Genomic DNA, 18,489 nt, shown 5'->3' on the forward strand with positions numbered 1-18,489 from the left:
TGTAATTCGTTCAAGGGACTGAACCTGAGAATTGGATCATGATGGATAATTGATAAAAAGTTCATCGCTGTAGTAATTTGATCACAGAATAATTAAAATTTTAAGACATAACTAGTGCAATATATGTTTTGGATGTTGAAACCTCAAAGTGAAATGAACACTTGCCACTGAGAAGTTTAAACTCACATAAAGACAGAACAGCAATAGGATATGGTGATCTACTATGATCTGAACAGGACCTCAGCTGGAGGTTAAAGTATACAAGCTATTTCTCTCGTTTGTCTGTCTTTTTTTTTTTTTAGCCTTTCACTGATACAAGTTAACACAATACTGTATAATCTAAGACTAGCTTTTTGTAACTATGAAAGGCATAATTGGATATTCTTTGTTATTGTAAAAGATTTAAAGGCTCAGGGCTTTCTAAACCCTGCAATAGAGGAACAGTAAACAAGAGAAAAATGCATGATGCAAATAAAATGAATATTACATTCATCTAGTATAACAGGCTGGCAATTTACAAACAGTAATTTTTCCCCTACTTTTAACTACCAAGAACAGCACATATGTAAATCTGCAAAACAGAATTCAATAGATTTTCACATTTAATTTGACAATTACAGTCAATTCACCAAATGTTTATTAAGGTCACTTATATGCTCCTAGTTTCATTGTAGGGCTTACACAGTTCTTTTGTAGTAAGCTACCCTGATACTAATGGGTTTTTGATTCAAGGAATTGGCTATCTCCCTTTTCTTGAACCAAGCCTGATTTATCTCCCATTCCCCAGGTACTGCTGTATGACTCCTACAGGTTTAGTGCTTCCCCATGATTAAAAAATATATTAATTATGGTAAAGGTATTTTAATCAGGGGGAAGGGCTAAGCCCATGGAGGCCATATGGCACCTATGGTAAATCAACAGCTTGAGAGGAATTAGACAGTTCTCTATCTTAGAAGAGGAAATATTAAGATGCATATAATGCATTCATTCGCAATGTCCTAAATTTCCCACAGATCACAGCACTGGGTATGTCCAAGAGGCTGACAGTATCATGGAGGAGGTAAAGGGAGGTGATGATCAAGGTCCACTTCAGTGCCGTCATCCTGCTGTTGCTGCTGTTTCTGTTGTTCTTCCTGTCGGGTGCGAATTTGTTCCAACTGCTGTCTTAGTCTGCTGTGAGTATGACGCAAATTCTCCTGAAATAAGAGAGCTAATTATAAGAAATTCCCTATAAACTGTGGAAGAAGGCCTTAGTGTGAGGCAAAAATATACATCACAGTAAAACCTCACTTTAACAGACAAAACCAGGATATACACAAGATCTGTTTTTGTTATAACAGTTTTAAAACAATCTCATTATTTAGATTTAAACAATATGTATTACCAGACACCCTCTCCCTTGTATTTATTTGCTATATTGAGGTTTCAATATTGAGTTTTATTTTCTCTGTTAAAACTGGTATAAAATACCAATAGCATACAATACTCCCTTTGTGTAGGGGAAAAGTGGACAAGAGAGATGGCAAGAATTATAGGGGAATAAGCCTGTTGAGTATACCAGGTACAGTGCACAGGAGAATTGTTTAAAAGGCTAGAGGGAAGACAGAGTAGGATTACAGAGTTCCATGTTGCAGTGCATAAGTGAGCAGTACTTCGATATGAGTAAAGAGCTGTTTGCTACATCTGTGGATTTAGCAAAGGCATATGACTGGGTGAATAGGAGAGCCATGTGGCACATGTATGGAATAGGTGGTAGGTTACTAAAACCAGTAGAAAATTTTCAAGCAGATGGTGAACCTCATGATAGAGTAGGAAGGAGGGCTATTTTCCTGTGAAAGCAGGACTTAGCCAGGGATGTGTTATGCTATCATGGTTGTTTAACGTATTTATAAATGGGGGTTGTAAAAGAAGTAAATGCTAGGGAGTTTGGGAGAACGGTGGGACTAAAAAATGTAGAATCCAATTGGAAGAGGGAGTTGTCACAATTGCTCTTTGGAGATTCTGAAGACAAGTTGCAAAGGTTTATGGATGCATCTAGTATGGTATGTAAAAGTATGGAATTAAAGGTGAATATTGAAAAGAGCAAGGCAATGAGGTTAAAAAGAAGTCAAAGTAATAATAGATTGACTCTCAAATTGGAGGGAACATGCAGCATGTGAATGTACATATTCATATATCTGAGAATAGACACATCAGAGGGAAAAAATAGGAGTCTGTTAAAGACAAGGTGATAAACAGAATTTTTTTTTTATAACACTGGCCGATTCCCACCAAGGCAGGGTGGCCCGAAAAAGAAAAACGTTCACCATCATTCACTCCATCACTGTCTTGCCAGAAGGGTGCTTTACACTACAGTTTTTAAACTGCAACATTAACACCCCTCCTTCAGAGTGCAGGCACTGTACTTCCCATCTCCAGGACTCAAGTCCGGCCTGCCGGTTTTCCTGAGCCCCTTCATAAATATTACTTTGCTCACACTCCAACAGCACGTCAAGTATTAAAAACCATTCACTCCTATTAAACACGCTCATGCATGCCTGCTGGAAGTCCAAGCCCCTCGCACACAAACCTCCTTTACCCCCTCCCTCCAACCTTTCCTAGGCTGACCCCCTACCCCGCCTTCCTTCCACTACAGACTGATACACTCTTGAAGTTATTCTGTTTCGCTCCATTCTCTCTACGTGTCCGAACCACCTCAACAACCCTTCCTCAGCCCTCTGGACAACAGTTTTGGTAATCCCGCACCTCCTCCTAACTTCCAAACTACGAATTCTCTGCATTATATTCACACCACACAGAATACATGAGGAAAAAAAGAGTATGTTGAGGCATCTACAGAAAGAAGTTTATAGAGGCAAAAAAGAAATGCACCAGTGTACTGTAGTACCAACGCCTTTGTATGGGTAGAAGTATGGCTTTAAACATTACAAGGAGAAGCTAGAGGCAGTGGAGATGTCACCTTTGAGAGCAATGTTTGGTGTAAATATGCAAGTGCTGAAAGATGGTATGGGGCCACCAAGGGATAAATCAGAGGGCTGAGGTGGTTTTATTTAAAGAGGACGGAAGGAAAAAGGATAATGGAGAGGAAGGGGTTGTCCCAGGAACATTTGAAGAGAAAGGGTAAAGGAGGCTTTGAGTTTGAGACCTGAGCATCCAGTAGGCTTGTGTGAGCATGTGGTTTTTAATAGGCATGCTGCTGAAGTGGGAACATGGTAATATAAAGGGTTCAGGGGAAAAAAAAAATTAGCAAGTGCAGTGCCTGAACTCTGAAGAAGGGTTGGAAATGTTGCATTAGGTGGGTAATATGAAATGTGATTATTAGCACACTTCTGGCAAAACAGTAATAGAATGAATGATGGTTAATGTGCTTCCTTTTTATTGGGTCACTCTGTCTTATGGGAAGACAGCCACTGAAAAAAAGTGTGGTGATTATTAGCCCTTTCACTGCTCATCACATAGAACTGTGTCATGAGCTTAGCTCACTCTGATAAACTGCGAGTGGTAAATTCTGGCCTAGATATGAGAAAATGGGTCTGAGTGGCAAGTGTACACAATATAAAATAAATCCTGTCTCTTGAGGTGTATGAGGAGAAAAGCAAAACTCTAGCCTTATGTCTGGTTTAAATAACCAACTTTGAGATTTTTTTTATGGTTTTATTAGCCATTTCTTGGTATCATTTGAAAGAGTGGAAGACATACTACTGAAATAGAGATGATTTTGGTAAGTTCTAAGACCAGAAAAAGCTTGAAATTGGCCTCAAAGTATAAATGTTATATTCTCAATGGGTTTAGTGCTCCCCTATTATAATAATAATATATTCTTGACAATTTTTCTGAGGACTGGTAAAGCCTCCCTACACTCCCCTGGTTTGTTCATTGGGTTTTTACTAGGTCTGATTCAATTATTGGAACATTGTAAAGTATGACCAATCATTCCTGATTGATTCTTTTACTTTAACACTGCCAAACTGACTAAACACTTTTGTGTGCTGAAAAGGCTTAGCTTTGCTCTTCATTACCCAGGGATAAAGAACTCTGTCACCAATTATTGCATCAAAATGCAACATAAATTAAGGAATTTAATGAAATGCATTATGCAGCAGAGAAATGATCTTCAATGTACTTTTTAAAAAAAACATACCCTCTTGCTCTCCAGTTCTCTGATTTTATCTTGGTACCGCTGATTGCCCAGCTGCTCCAGTTTCTCTGCTTGTGAGAGTTTGTTCTCCAGCGCACTCTTGCGCTTTCTCAAGTTGAAGATCTCTTGTTGTAAAACTAAGTACTTTCGTGCCATCTGTACAAAGAAACCATTGTTTATAGGAAAACTACAGAATTTCTACACTAATAATTTAACCGTCATACTAAATAATATACAGGTAAGGGTGGGTCAAGAATTTCTATATATGAGAGCTTAGGTGTGGCTGTCTGGTTTGGAGGAGGCTTATGTCTTGAAGTTGCATTATTATTAATTATAAATAATATTACAATTATTTTTGGGGGCTTATGGAGATTATGGGGGGCTTCATCCTCCCGTGGAACTGCCACTATATATAGTACTAATAATGGAAAAAAGACTAAGGGAGATGGAAGATAAAGGCAAAAGAGAGAGAGAGTGGAATATAGAGAGGAAGAAGAGAAGATCCTTGTAGATGATATGGAATAAGGTAGCAACATTGTTTCATAAATAACAAAAGGGCACAATACCATGACTGGAACAATACACAAATAACTCGCACATAGGAGAGAGGAGCTATGATGATGTTTCAGTCTGACTTGGACCATTTAGTGTCACACTAACATAAAGGAGAAAAGGAGGGCGTATATATAATCCAGCAGACAGGGACGGGACAAGAGAGGTAGTAGTGGAGTCAGTGAAAGACTAAGGGGAGCACTGCAAGGGAGAGCACTGAGAAAGAGAGAAATAAGAACTCCTTTCTCCATGCTCTCTGCATTTGTGATCCTCAATTCCTTGAATCAGAAATTTCCACTCTTCGTAATTCATTTTCCCGTCTTAGCTATCCTTCCCATTTTATAAATTGTTTTTTCACATGCTAAATGGACTTTCTTCTCTCCCAAACTCTCTTGTCCTCTGCCTTCCCTATATTTCCAGTCTTTCTAATCTCAACAATTCTCTCCATTACTTAGACATCAAACTTACTTTTTGCCAGACTAACACTCTTCGTACCAATCTAGTTCATACCTCTCCTCCCTCTATAGATGCTCCTGGTGTCTAATGTATTTCTTGTTCCTCTTGTCCTCTTCCGTACTCTGGAGAAACTGGCTGTTCTCTTTCTGACAGACTCAGGGAGCACAAAAGTAGTGTTATGCTTGCCAATACCAACAATGCTCTTTTCTGTCATGTCAAAGATCACAATCATCCTACTGACTGGTCTTCTGCTAAAACTGTCTACCCTACTTCTAGCTTTCACAGTCCCCATCTGGTTGAATCCTCCCTTATACACAACTTTCCCTGTATGAATCTTAGTCCTGGTTTTGTCTCTGAAGATGCCTTTCTTTCCCATTACATTGTAAAACGCTCCAAACTTCAGAACACCTGTGACTTAACCTGATCCTTTTTTTCACTTCTCCCTCTTCCCCTTTCCTCTTTCTCCTCTGGGTTTTCTTTATTCTGCCTTGGGTGTCTGGTCCATTACTATTTCCCCCCCTCCCCCTCTGTGTTCTTGTTCCTACCCTTTGTGGGCCCCTAGCTCCATTGCAGCACTCCTCTTTCTTAGTCTTTGACCCCACTATTACTACCTCTACCACTACCTCTCTTCTTCCTTTCCTACTACCTCTCTTGTCCTGTCCCTGTCTGCTAGCCTATATATACTCTCTCCTTTTCTCCTTTATGTTAGTGTGACTTTGTAAATGGTCCAAGTCAGACTGAAACATCGTACTAGTTCCTCTCTCCTATATGCAGGTTATTTGTGTATTGTTTCATGTTCACTATGCAGTTTAGCCATCATTTTGGTAAACAGTATTTACCAAAATATATGAAGTATGCAGTGGTTTTTAACTAAATATCGTATTTCTCAGCTTATAAGACTTGTCATAGTTTCAATGGCTTGGCATTGGATGTAACTGGGAGAGCCCATCCCACGCCCTAAACTTAAAACTCCCGTCACTCACCTTCAGTTTATAGGATGAAGGGTGGTTTTTGGAGACATTTTATGGAAAAAAAAGTGTCTAATAAGCCGCAAAATACGGTATAGTTAGTATGATTCTGCAACTTCTTATAGCTTCCACTACAATAAAACTGTTTGAATGTGTTTACATTATATTCACACCTTTGTAAAAATATTGTATCTATTTGACCTGACGAAGTTTCTTTTCCTCCTATTTTAAATTCTACAACAACATAGGCATGTCAAGCCAATGATCATATCACCACCAGGTCAGATGTGATGAATCTTACAAAGAAAAAAAGCAAATGGGAAGAAAGTTAAATTCCTAGTTATACTGGAACTGAAACAAATCTGACTGGTTTTTGAGCTTGTCCTCACTGGTACAAGCTAGCTCAAGTGGTAGTGAAAGTGAGAAGAGTGACTGAGTGTTATATTTCCCCTGTTTTACAAGCTTACCCTGTAGGTGGTGCTATCAAACTAGTCCTCTCTACAAATGAAACTAATGCAGTAACCTCTCCTAAAAAATAATGTAACTTAGTGGTAGTTCCTATGGATGATGAAGGCTGTAATTCCCCATTACTCTCAGCTAATGTGGCCAACAAGATTAATACACAAGTTCCAACACAAACCACAATACTAGGAGAACCTACCATGCATAATGAAACCATTAATGATAGTCAACTTTGATTACATGCACTTCCCTTAGTACTCCTCACTGCCCTTCCCAACTCTACCTCTGTTATGCCTGATCAGAGATCAGCAAGGGTGAAGAGGATATTGCACGTTTTAGCACATCCTACTTTACAGTCCTGTATGACCCTTATGGGTTTAGTACTTGGTTATGATTGTAATAATAATGATAGTCAAGAGGTAATATCTGCTGAGGACTGCTTACTTATAAATCTACAAAAATGCCTAAAACATAATGTACCCATTACAGCCAAGTCTTGAAGAAATATTATCTAAAGAAATTTGGGAAGGTAACTTTTCAGGGTGGTTTAAATAGCATCCATGTCGGCTTTCTTTTAGGGAAAAATCACAAGGGATCCTTTTTATGCATGCAGAGTATATTCAGCTAACAATTCATCCAAATTTGTTAATTGGAAAAAAAAAAACTGATCTTCCCATAACACATGCCAGGGTGAGGCACATCAAACACCAATGACAATGTGGATAAATGTTAAAACAAAGAAGGAAAAATCTACCATTTTTTATTTATTATTATCACACTGGCCGATTCCCACCAAGGCAGGGTGGCCCGAAAAAGAAAAACTTTCACCATCATTCACTCCATCACTCCATCACATTCTAAACCTAAAAGATAGCTATCACAAAATTTATACAATCACTGAAAGTTATCACTGAATGTTAGTCATAAAGGGCTATGTAAATGCCTGCTGTATGATCCTTGTGGGTTTAGCTCTTAGTTATGATTGTAATAATAATATGTAAATGCCTGTCTAGCCACTTACTAAACTGTATGGCACACAACAATGAAAATGGAACCACAAGCTGCATTGTGTGAATTTTTTTGTAGCACAAAAAAAAAAAAAAAGCACAATTTAAATAAGCACTAAGTTTATATTCATAAAAATACTCAGACTGTGATAATAAAAAACAACACTGATTCATACCTCTTTGTGTTCAGAGAAGATCTTTTGTGACTCCGGGCATGATGGTAGAGGCTTAATGGGCCGGATTTCATTGTCAAGGAAGTCCCAAAAAGGTCCCAGTTCTTCCTCATCAGCACCACTGCTACCCTCAGTGACCCCACCTCCTCCACCACCTCCACCATCACCATTGTGACTACCACCACCTGTGGAGAATAAGTAATACTAATATTTATACGTACATTATTTATGGAGAACCTGGTAAACTAGAGATAAAGTTTGATCCAAGGAGAGGGAGGGAACTTCCAATTCTTGGATTAAGAGCATTTCACAGGCATCAAGATACTCAGATGACAGGAAACAACTTTAGTAAATGTTATTTATATTAAAAATTAAGAGGAGCTAGAAAAGGTGATGACCAGACAAAAGTTACAATGCAGCTCATTAAAAAGACTTGTACATATCTAAAAGCAAACTGAGGTTCAGTAATAAATATATACCAGTGCTTCTCGACTTATGAGGGGGTTTAAGTTCTGACAAACCCATCATAAGGTTAATATGAATACAGCCTCTCCTCACTTAGCAACGTACTTGGTTACCGACAACTCAGACTTACGACAGGTTCTCTGACCAGCATGTATACCTAAATAATGAGGACATTAGAGCACTCCAGGATGATTTGAATAGACTGATGCAGTGGTCGGAGAAGTGGCAGATGCAGTTTAATATAGACAAATGCAAAGATCTAAATGTTGGACAGGAAAATAACCATGCCACATATAAACTAAATAATGTAGATCTTAATATTACGGACTGCGAAAAGGATTTAGGAGTTCTGGTAAGCAGTAATCTAAAACCAAGGCAACAGTGCATTAGTGTTCGCAATAAAGCTAACAGAATCCTTGACTTCATAGCAAGAAGTATAAATAATAGAAATCCTCAGGTTGTTCTTCAACTCTATATATCATTTAGATTATGCTGCATAGTTTTGGTCACCGTATTACAGAATGGATATAAATGCTCTGGAAAACATACAAAGGAGGATGACAAAGTTGATCCCACGTATCAGAAATCTTCCCTATGAGGATAGACTGTGGGCCCTGAACCTGCACTCTCTAGAAAGGCGTAGAATTAGGGGGATTGCTGACCTAGAAAATGTACAGAGAACCTTCACGGCGCGCATAACGGAGATAAAACACCTCAATTACTGGGAGCACTTGAGGTTCCTGAACCTGTATTCCCTGGAGCACAGGCGGGAGAGATACATGATTATATACACCTGGAAAATCTTAGAGGGACTAGTACCGAACTTGCACACGAAAATCACTCACTATGAAAGCAAAAGACTTGGCAGACGATGCAACATCCCCCCAATGAAAAGCAGGGGTGTCACTAGCACGTTAAGAGACCATACAATAAGTGTCAGGGGCCCGAGACTGTTCAACTGCCTCCCAGCATACATAAGGGGGATTACCAACAGACCCCTGGCAGTCTTCAAGCTGGCACTGGACAAGCACCTAAAGTCGGTTCCTGACCAGCCGGGCTGTGGCTCGTACGTTGGTTTGCATGCAGCCAACAGTAACAGCCTGGTTGATCAGGCTCTGATCCACCAGGAGGCCTGGTCACAGACCGGGCCGCGGGGGTGTTGACCCCCGGAACTCTCTCCAGGTAAACTCCAGATATGATTGAGGTGTATAAATGGAAAACAAGAATTAATACAGGGGATGTAAATCACATGCTAAAAATATCTAACATAGACAGGACTCGCAGCAATGGCTTTAAATTGGAAATATTCAGATTCAGGAAGGATATAGGAAAGCACTGGTTTGGTAATAGAGTTGTGGATGAGTGGAACAAACTCCCGAGTACTGTCATAGACGTTAAGACGTTGTGTAGTTTTAAAAATAGGTTGGATAAATACAAGAGTGGGTGTGGGTTGGACCTGACTAGCTTGTGCTACTAGGTCGGATGCACTGCTCCTCCCTTAAGTGACGTGTCTGACCTCACTAGGTCAAGGCACTGGCTTAAGCAAGTGGGAGAAATGGAGCTGCCTCGCATAGGCCAGTAGGCCTGCTGCAGTGTTCCTTCTTTCTTATGTTCTACAGCTGATTTCTTCTATTCGATTTATTATGATATACAGTGGTACCTCGAGTTTCGAACAGCTCCCAACTCGAACAATTATGTAAGTGTATTTGTGTAAGTGCTTTTGTAAGCGTATTTTTGGGAGTCTGAAACAGACTAATCAAATTTACATTATTCCTTATGGGAACAAATTCATTTGGTAATGGCACTCAAACAGCCTTCTGGAACGAATTAAGTTCATAACTTGAGGTACCACTGTACAGTACATTACTGTAATAACATTTTTAGTATGTTTTTAAATGTTTAAAGTGGTGTAAAGGTTACATTAAAACAATATCAAAGATGGATGAGACAAACCCACTACCATTATAGTATGCTCCTCACTTAGCAATGAATTTGTTTACCAAAGAGGTCTTAGGAATGGAACTCTGTCGTTAAGTGAGGAGAGGCTGTATATGCTAAATAAATAAATATCACTGAATAAATAACTAAATAATTACTGTAACTAAATACCAATATTGAGAAGTGAATAAATGAATACAAATTACAAACTTGCTGCCTTCATGCTGGGTAATTATCTCAAGTTTCATCTCCATTGTAAAGTCAAAATATTGTAAGTTGAACCATTGTAAGTCGAGGAGCACCTGTATATACATACTGCACATAGTTAAAATAAATGTCATTATCTTAAACCACTATGACTTAACACTAAGACTTGTGGGTTTAGAGCTTAGTAGTGATTGTAATAATAATAATACTTCATGGGGAAGTGGAACAGAATTCTTCCTCCATAAGCCATGCATGTCATAAGAGGCGACTAATATGCCGGGAGCAAGGGGCTAGTAACCCCATCTCCTGTATACATTACTAAATTTTACGAGAATTTTTTTTTTTCTTTTTTGGGTCACCCTGCCTTGGGGGGGATACAGCCAGTTTGTTGAAAGAAATAATAATAACACAGTAGAACCCCCATATCTGCAGGTACAGTTTCCACGGTTTCAGTTATCTACTGTTTATTGTGGCCTGAAAATAACCCTTAATTTTCCTTAATAATGACACCAAAACAACATTAGTGATTACGGCAGTTGGTTAAGCCTAAGAGAAACCATGAAGTGCTTCCCATCAGTGAAAAAGAGCTAATTCTCCACTTACTGTGCATAATTTATCAATTAAAATTGATCATAGTATGTCCATAAATGAAAAATGACTTGTATACAGCCTCTCCTCACTTAGTGACATACTTGTTTACAGACGACTCAGACTTACAAAGGGCTCTCTGACCAGTATGCATACCTAAATAATGTCTATTTTAGCCGATTTTCTCTATTTTGCTTATTTCAATATACAGTACACTATATAAACATTTAAAAATATACCAGAAATGTTATAAATAGTGCAAAGGTGACATTAAAACAATATCAAAGACTGTTGACACAACCCCACTCCCATTATACAGTGGACCCCCGCTTAACGATCACCTCCAAATGCGACCAATTATGTAAGTGTATTTATGTAAGTGCGTTTGTATGTGTATGTTTGGGGGTCTGAAATGGACTAATCTACTTCACAATATTCCTTATGGGAAAAAATTCGGTCAGTACTGGCACCTGAACATACTACTGGAATGAAAAAAGTTCGTTAACCGGGGGTCCACTGTAGTATGCTCCTCACTTAGCGACGAATTCGTGTAACTGACGTGGTCGTAGGAACGGAACTCCATTGTTAAGTGAGAAGAGGCTGTATAGGGTTCACTAGTATCCACAGTTTCAGGTATCCATGGTAAGTCTTGGAATGTATCCCTTGTGGATATGGCAGCCCTACTGTAATAATAATGCATAATATAATAATAACTACATATAATTCACAGTTTACATCTTATCACAATGTATCCTGACGAGCAACACACTCGTCAATCCGACTATAAAAATGGAATTTTTGTTGTAAACATAGCTGGCAATACTGAGTGTAACTGATATGCTCTTACAGTAGCATCATTTTCTAAAAATGAATCTTGGTACTAGGAGAGAAGAAGTTTGGCACAGCTTCATGTTGTCTCAACCACCACCATCACCATGAATATCACCACCATGAATGTCACCACCATGAATGTCACCACCATGAATACCACCACCATGAATACCACCACACAACTAATGGGTTTGTGGGACTGCCTCTAACCAAGGTTGTGGGACTAACCACTTCTTACCAAGGTTGGAGGGACTGACCACCTTTTGTGCAGGGGAAACATTTAATAAAAATAACCAATTGTACATATACATGTACATATTCTTTACTGCAACCTTGACCACCTGCAGTGTTAAACACCTGTGCTAGTTGTCACACACCTGTGCACATTATATTGTCAATGGTACAGGTGTCTGTCTGCAGTGCCAAACATCTACACCCAAAATAATACTACAGTGGACCCCCGCATAACGATCACCTCCGAATGCGACCAATTATGTAAGTGTATTTATGTAAGTGCGTTTGTACGTGTATGTTTGGGGGTCTGAAATGGACTAATCTACTTCACAATATTCCTTATGGGAACAAATTCGGTCAGTACTGGCACCTGAACATACTTCTGGAGTGAAAAAATATCGTTAACCGGGGGTCCACTGTATATATAAAACACCTGGCGGCACTGAACCTTTCAACGGGGTGCTCTGATGTCGGTGTGGGGCTCGTGGTCCAAGGAACTGGAGTTCCCCCCTCTTCCTTGGGATCAAACATGATACCTCCCACTCCCCAGGCGCTGCCTGATCCCTACAGGTTTAACGCTTTCCCATGAAATCAGCAACAATAATAATGTAACTTTTATGGACCGAATTTTTCAAGGTGGAATAATTATTGTAATCATAATTAAGCACTAAACCCACAGGGGTCACTACAGCGCCGTTCAAGATGGAATAAAGAGGAGAGAAGATCACAGTAAATTGATTAGTGGATGGAGGACGAAGCCTGCATCGCTCCCTGCTCTTGATAACACGCAAAACCCCATATTGACATGACTGCAGACTAATCACAAAAACGGGCAGGACTCGAACCTATGGCTGGCAAGTACTGAAACTCGTAGGCTGTGTGACCCCTTACGAGTTTAGCTCTTGCTTATGGTTATAAGCAAGAGCTGGCACACTGGCTTGTGGGGAGTTTTAGGACACCTACCTCAGGTTCTGTGGGCTTACCACTACCTCGTATACAGCACTATTGCAGCAGTTAAAAAAAAAATTCTATTCCGATATATTCAGGGATGTGCGCTAAACCTGTATGTGTGAGGAAGCATCTCTGAAACAGGAGGAAAAAAGGCTTGATCCAAGGAAGGAGAAGGTAGCTCTCATTCCTTGGAAACCAAGAGATAAAACATAGGTAATGTATTTCACCAGAGATAAAAGATAGGTTGCGGGTTGTGCCAAGGATAATATCCAACCAGGGATGACATATGTTTTCAGGGGATCTCTGATCTTTAAATATTACATCTTTAACACATCCTCCCCTGAAGTGCTGTATGAGCCTTGCGGGTTTACCACTTAGTTTTGGTAATAATAATTTAGGGACTTCCAGAAGAAAATATCAGGTCAGAGAAAAAGTTTATTTATTTAAAGCTCTGCAGAAGGGGTCGCTCCAGGATATCTTAAGATTGGCATAATACACACCAGGATAATATCTGAACACAGGAGTGATGCACCCCAGCATGGCTACTTGCCCATCTACAAATAAAAATTCCCTTGTTTCGGGGTACGAAAATTCACACGTCTCAGGGTACAAGTGGGTAATATTTTTTGTACCCCAGTACTTTCACACTGATCCATCCACCCAGAGATTCCAGGGTAGTTTATGCCCTAATTGGCTACTCAGAAGTTTCGGTCGACTTGGACCATTTACAAGTCATACTAACTTACGAAGGTGGGGGAGCCAGTATATACTGGCTTCAGTTTCTTACGCTAAACTGTGAAGAATTGTTTATAGTCCAGTAGAGGATTTGATTGTAAAGTGCGTGTGGGAGAGGGAGAGGGAGAGAGAGAGAGAGAGAGAGAGAGAGACTCATTCACAGACGTCACCAGGGACAAGGAGTAATGACAGTGCACGTCACTGCCGTATATACTGGGGCAGTGCCAATTGGCTGCCCAGTTCAGCTGGAAGATAACAACAGTTCAGTGTGGTTCTCCCCACCACCACTACCAGCATCCGACTTTCCCCTACCACTACCACCCCCTACCACAACCGCATCACATGAGGACTGTCAAGTGTGTTTCTAGTGTTGCTTATCCAGTCCACCGCTTGTGACGTCTGCCTCCCAAGTCAATCTCCGCGTCTTTTTTAACAGCTGCAATGTGTGTGTGTGTGTGTGTGTGTGTGTGTGTGTGTGCAGTCTTGTATATTTTGTATATCTATATATAATGGTTGCTATTCGAAGCGGTAACATCAGTGGTAATACCATCAGCGGTAACATCAGTGGTAACACCAGTGGTAACACCATCAGCGGTAACATCAGTGGTAACACCATCAGCGGTAACATCAGTGGTAACACCATCAGCGGTAACATCAGTGGTAACACCAGCGGTAACATCAGTGGTAACACCATCAGCGGTAACATCAGTGGTAACATCAGCGGTAACATCAGTAGTAACACCATCAGTGGTAACAACATCAGTGGTAACATCATCAGTGTTAACATCACCAGAGGTAACATCAGTGGTAACACCATCAGTGGTAACATCAGTGGTAACATCATCAGTGTTATCATCAGTGGTAACACCATCAGTGGTAACATCAGTGGTAACATCAGTGGTAACATCAGTGTTATCAGTGGTAACACCATCAGTGGTAACATCATCAGTGTTATCAGCGGTAACACCATCAGTGGTAACATCATCAGTGGTAACATCATCAGTGGCAACATCATCAGTGGTAACAACATCAGTGGTAACATCATCAGTGGTAACACCATCAGTGGTAACATCATCAGTGTTAACAATATCAGTGGTAACAATATCAGTGGTAACGCCATCAGTGGTAACATCAGTGGTAACATCATCAGAACTGACTATAGGCAAGGATAAGTATAGAGAAAAAGGAGGGGGAAGAAAAGGACTGAGGGGGAGGGGGAGCAAAGGAGGAAGGGGAGGGGAGGGGGGTGCCAAAATAGATAGTGCTGGGGAAAGCTGTGACTCAGTGGCTGGCATCACCCGAGGAACTTCTCCCTCACCACTACTTTCCTCCCCCACCCCCCCTACTTTCCTCCCCCGCCCCCACTACTTTCCTCCCCCACCCCCGCTACTTTCCTCCCCACCCCACTACTTTCCTCTCCCACCCCACTACTTTCCTCTCCCACCCCCACTACTTTCCTCCCTCACCCCCACTACTTTCCTCCCCACCCCCGCTACTTTCCTCCCACACCCCCGCTACTTTCCTCCCCCACCCCCGCTACTTTCCTCCCCTACCCCCACTACTTTCCTCCCCCACCCCCACTACTTTCCTCCCCCACCCCCACATCTTTCCTCCCCCACCCCCACCACTTTCCTCCCCCACCCCCACTACTTTCCTCCCCACCCCCACTACTTTCCTCCCCCACCCTCACTACTTTCCTACCTCACCCCCGCTACTTTCCTCCCCCACCCCACTACTTTCCTCCCCCACCACTTTCCTCCCTCACCCCCGCTACTTTCTTCCCCACCCCCACTACTTTCCTCACCCACCCCACTACTTTCCTCCCCACCCTACTACATTCTTCCCCGCCCCATTACTTTCCTCTCCCACCCCACTACTTTCCTCTCCCACCCTCACTACTTTCCTCCTCCACCCTCACTAGTTTCCTCCCCCACCCTCACTACTTTCCTCCCCCACCCCACTGCTTTCCTCCCCCACCCTCACTACTTTCCTCTCCCACCCCCACTACTTTCCTCCCACACCCCAGCTACTTTCCTCCCCCACCCCCACTACTTTCCTCCATCACCCCCACTACTTTCCTCCCCCACCCCCACTACTTTCCTCCCTCACCCCCGCTACTTTCCTCCCCCACCACCACTACTTTCCTCCCCCACCCCCACTACTTTCCTCTTCCACCCCACTACTTTCCTCCCCACCCTACTACTTTCTTCCCCGCCCCACTACTTTCCTCTCCCACCCCACTACTTTCCTCACCCACCCCCCTACTTTCCTCTCCCACCCCACTACTTTCCTCACCCACCCTCACTATCCTCCCCCACCCTCACTACTTTCCTCCCCCACCCCACTACTTTCCTCCCCCACCCCACTACTTTCCTCTCCCACCCCACTACTTTCCTCTCCCACCCCACTACTTTCCTCCCCCACCCTCACTACTTTCCTCCCCCACCCTCACTACTTTCCTCCCCCACCCCACTACTTTCCTCCCCCACCCTCACTACTTTCTTCCCCCACCCCACTACTTTCCTCCCCCACCCTCACTACTTTCCTCTCCCACCCCCACTACTTTCCTCCCCCACCCCCACTACTTTCCTCCCCCATCCAAGCTACTTTCCTCCCCCACCCCCGCTACTTTCCTCCCCCAGCCCCACTACTTTCCTCCCCCACCCTCACTACTTTCCTCCCCACCCCACTACTTTCCTCCCCCACCCCACTACTTTCCTCTCCACCCCACTACTTTCCTTCCCCACCCCCACTACTGTCCTCCCCACCCAACTACTTTCTTCCCCCACTACTTTCCTCTCCCACCCGCTACTTTCCTCCCCCACCCTACTACTTTCCTCCCTTTCCCACAACTTTCCTCCCCACCCCACAAGCCTCCCTAACCTCCCCAACTACTCTCACCACAAAACCCCTATAAATCCCATTCAACCTCAGTCCCTAACTTCCCCTCCCCAACCAATAACCACTAACACAACTAAAACATCCAAAAACTCCGCCACTCCCCACCATTCTCCCCCTACCCCGTCCCTGCCCACCAAATGCAGAGAAGTGAACAAGGTGAACAAACACGATACACAGCTTCAAGAGTAGATATGATCGGGCCCTGGGGGCCAAGAACCGGCGACTCGACCCCCGTAAACACAAATAGGTGAACAGAGCCATGCTGAGGGGTCCCAAAACTAGAACCCACTATAGGCGTGTCACCAGTACTCGATCAAGTACCTCAGGCGTATCCTGTCTCGATAACAGAGAATTCGACCCACAATCGAAGCACCCGGGATCAATCACGAGCGAGATGAGACTTACGGGCAACCTTTTGTATACCTGCTGCCCCTATTTACCTAGCTGGCAACAGTACCTGAGTACAGTACAGTATCTGGGTATCATAGGTGGTACACTGTACCAAGTTGAAGCCTGATACACCAAAATTTGTGCATACAAATGCATAAGTTCTGTTAGTATAGATACCCAAGTTATGTCACTACAGATACCCAAGTTATGTCACTACAGATACCCAAGTTATGTCACTACAGATACCCAAGTTATGTCACTACAGATACCCAAGTTATGTCACTACAGATACCCAAGTTATGTCACTACAGATACCCAAGTTATGTCACTACAGATACCCAAGTTATGTCACTACAGATACCCAAGTCATGTCACTACAGACACCCAAGTCATATCACTACAGACACCCAAGTCATGTCACTACAGATACCCAAGTCATGTCACTACAGATACTCAAGTTATATCACTACAGACACCCAAGTTATGTCACTACAGATACCCAAGTCATGTCACTACAGATACCCAAGTTATATCACTACAGACACCCAAGTCATGTCACTACAGATACCCAAGTCATGTCACTACAGATACCCAAGTCATGTCACTACAGATACCCAAGTCATGTCACTACAGATACCCAAGTCATGTCACTACAGATACCCAAGTTATATCACTACAGACACCCAAGTCATGTCACTACAGATACCCAAGTTATATCACTACAGACACCCAAGTCATGTCACTACAGATACCCAAGTCATGTCACTACAGATACCCAAGTTATATCACTACAGATACTCAGGTTCTGCACATATACTATATCAGGAGGCAGTGTTTTAATCAAGAGTTGTGGGTGGCATCCTGGGGAAGAGGGGCCAGCCGCCCCCTGGTAAAGAGCCACTAGCACACTTCCCTGGTCATTTCTGCCATCAAGGGATTCCCATTCCACACAGAATATTAACATTTTGCTTAATTTCTTCCCTCCTTCCTGCCCCTTAAAGTGGAATTTAGAAAGTCTGATCTTAAAGAATAGTACACGAATGTCCCATATATACGATATAGAAGCTTTAAAGGGCGTTACGGTCCAAGTTGGACCGTGACGACCGAAAGGTCGTCGTAAGCTTTTCTGTCCTTGATGCGGGATATCTATGTATTGTTACAGTCACGGTATTGTGCCTCTGTGTTCTCTACAAGTATTGCAATTTGTCTTCCAGACGATACATCAACTCTGTAAGAGTTAACAGTCCATGCAAGGTAATAATGAGAGGGAAGGTAATAATGAGAGGGAAGGTAATAATGAGAGGGAAGGTAATAATGAGAGGGAAGGTAATAATGAGAGGGAAGGTAATAATGAGAGGGAAGGTAATAATGAGAGGGAAGGTAATAATGAGAGGGAAGGTAATAATGAGAGGGAAGGTAATAATGACAGGGAAGGTAATAATGACAGGGAAGGTAATAATGAGAGGGAAGGTAATAATGACAGGGAAGGTAAT

At 42.1% G+C, this 18,489-nt stretch overlaps 1 protein-coding gene across 4 annotated transcripts in view; it reads right to left on the reverse strand.

Annotated features, from left to right (window-relative positions):
- Positions 1–235: 235 nt before the first annotated feature.
- LOC128699023 (mitogen-activated protein kinase kinase kinase 7-like) overlaps positions 236–18,489 on the reverse strand; it is a 120,561-nt gene continuing 102,307 nt past the window's right edge. For all 4 annotated transcript variants that reach the window (XM_070096874.1, XM_070096873.1, XM_070096876.1 and 1 more), the window contains 3 exons: positions 7,760–7,941; positions 4,142–4,294; positions 236–1,196 (listed from right to left, as the gene is read on the reverse strand). In XM_070096874.1, the coding sequence (XP_069952975.1) occupies positions 1,050–1,196; positions 4,142–4,294; positions 7,760–7,941 (482 nt within the window). In that variant the 3' untranslated portion in view covers positions 236–1,049. The remainder of the gene's footprint in view (positions 1,197–4,141; positions 4,295–7,759; positions 7,942–18,489) is intronic.

This window comes from Cherax quadricarinatus, chromosome 55 (genome assembly GCF_038502225.1).
Source record: "Cherax quadricarinatus isolate ZL_2023a chromosome 55, ASM3850222v1, whole genome shotgun sequence".
Lineage (NCBI taxonomy): Eukaryota > Metazoa > Arthropoda > Malacostraca > Decapoda > Parastacidae > Cherax > Cherax quadricarinatus.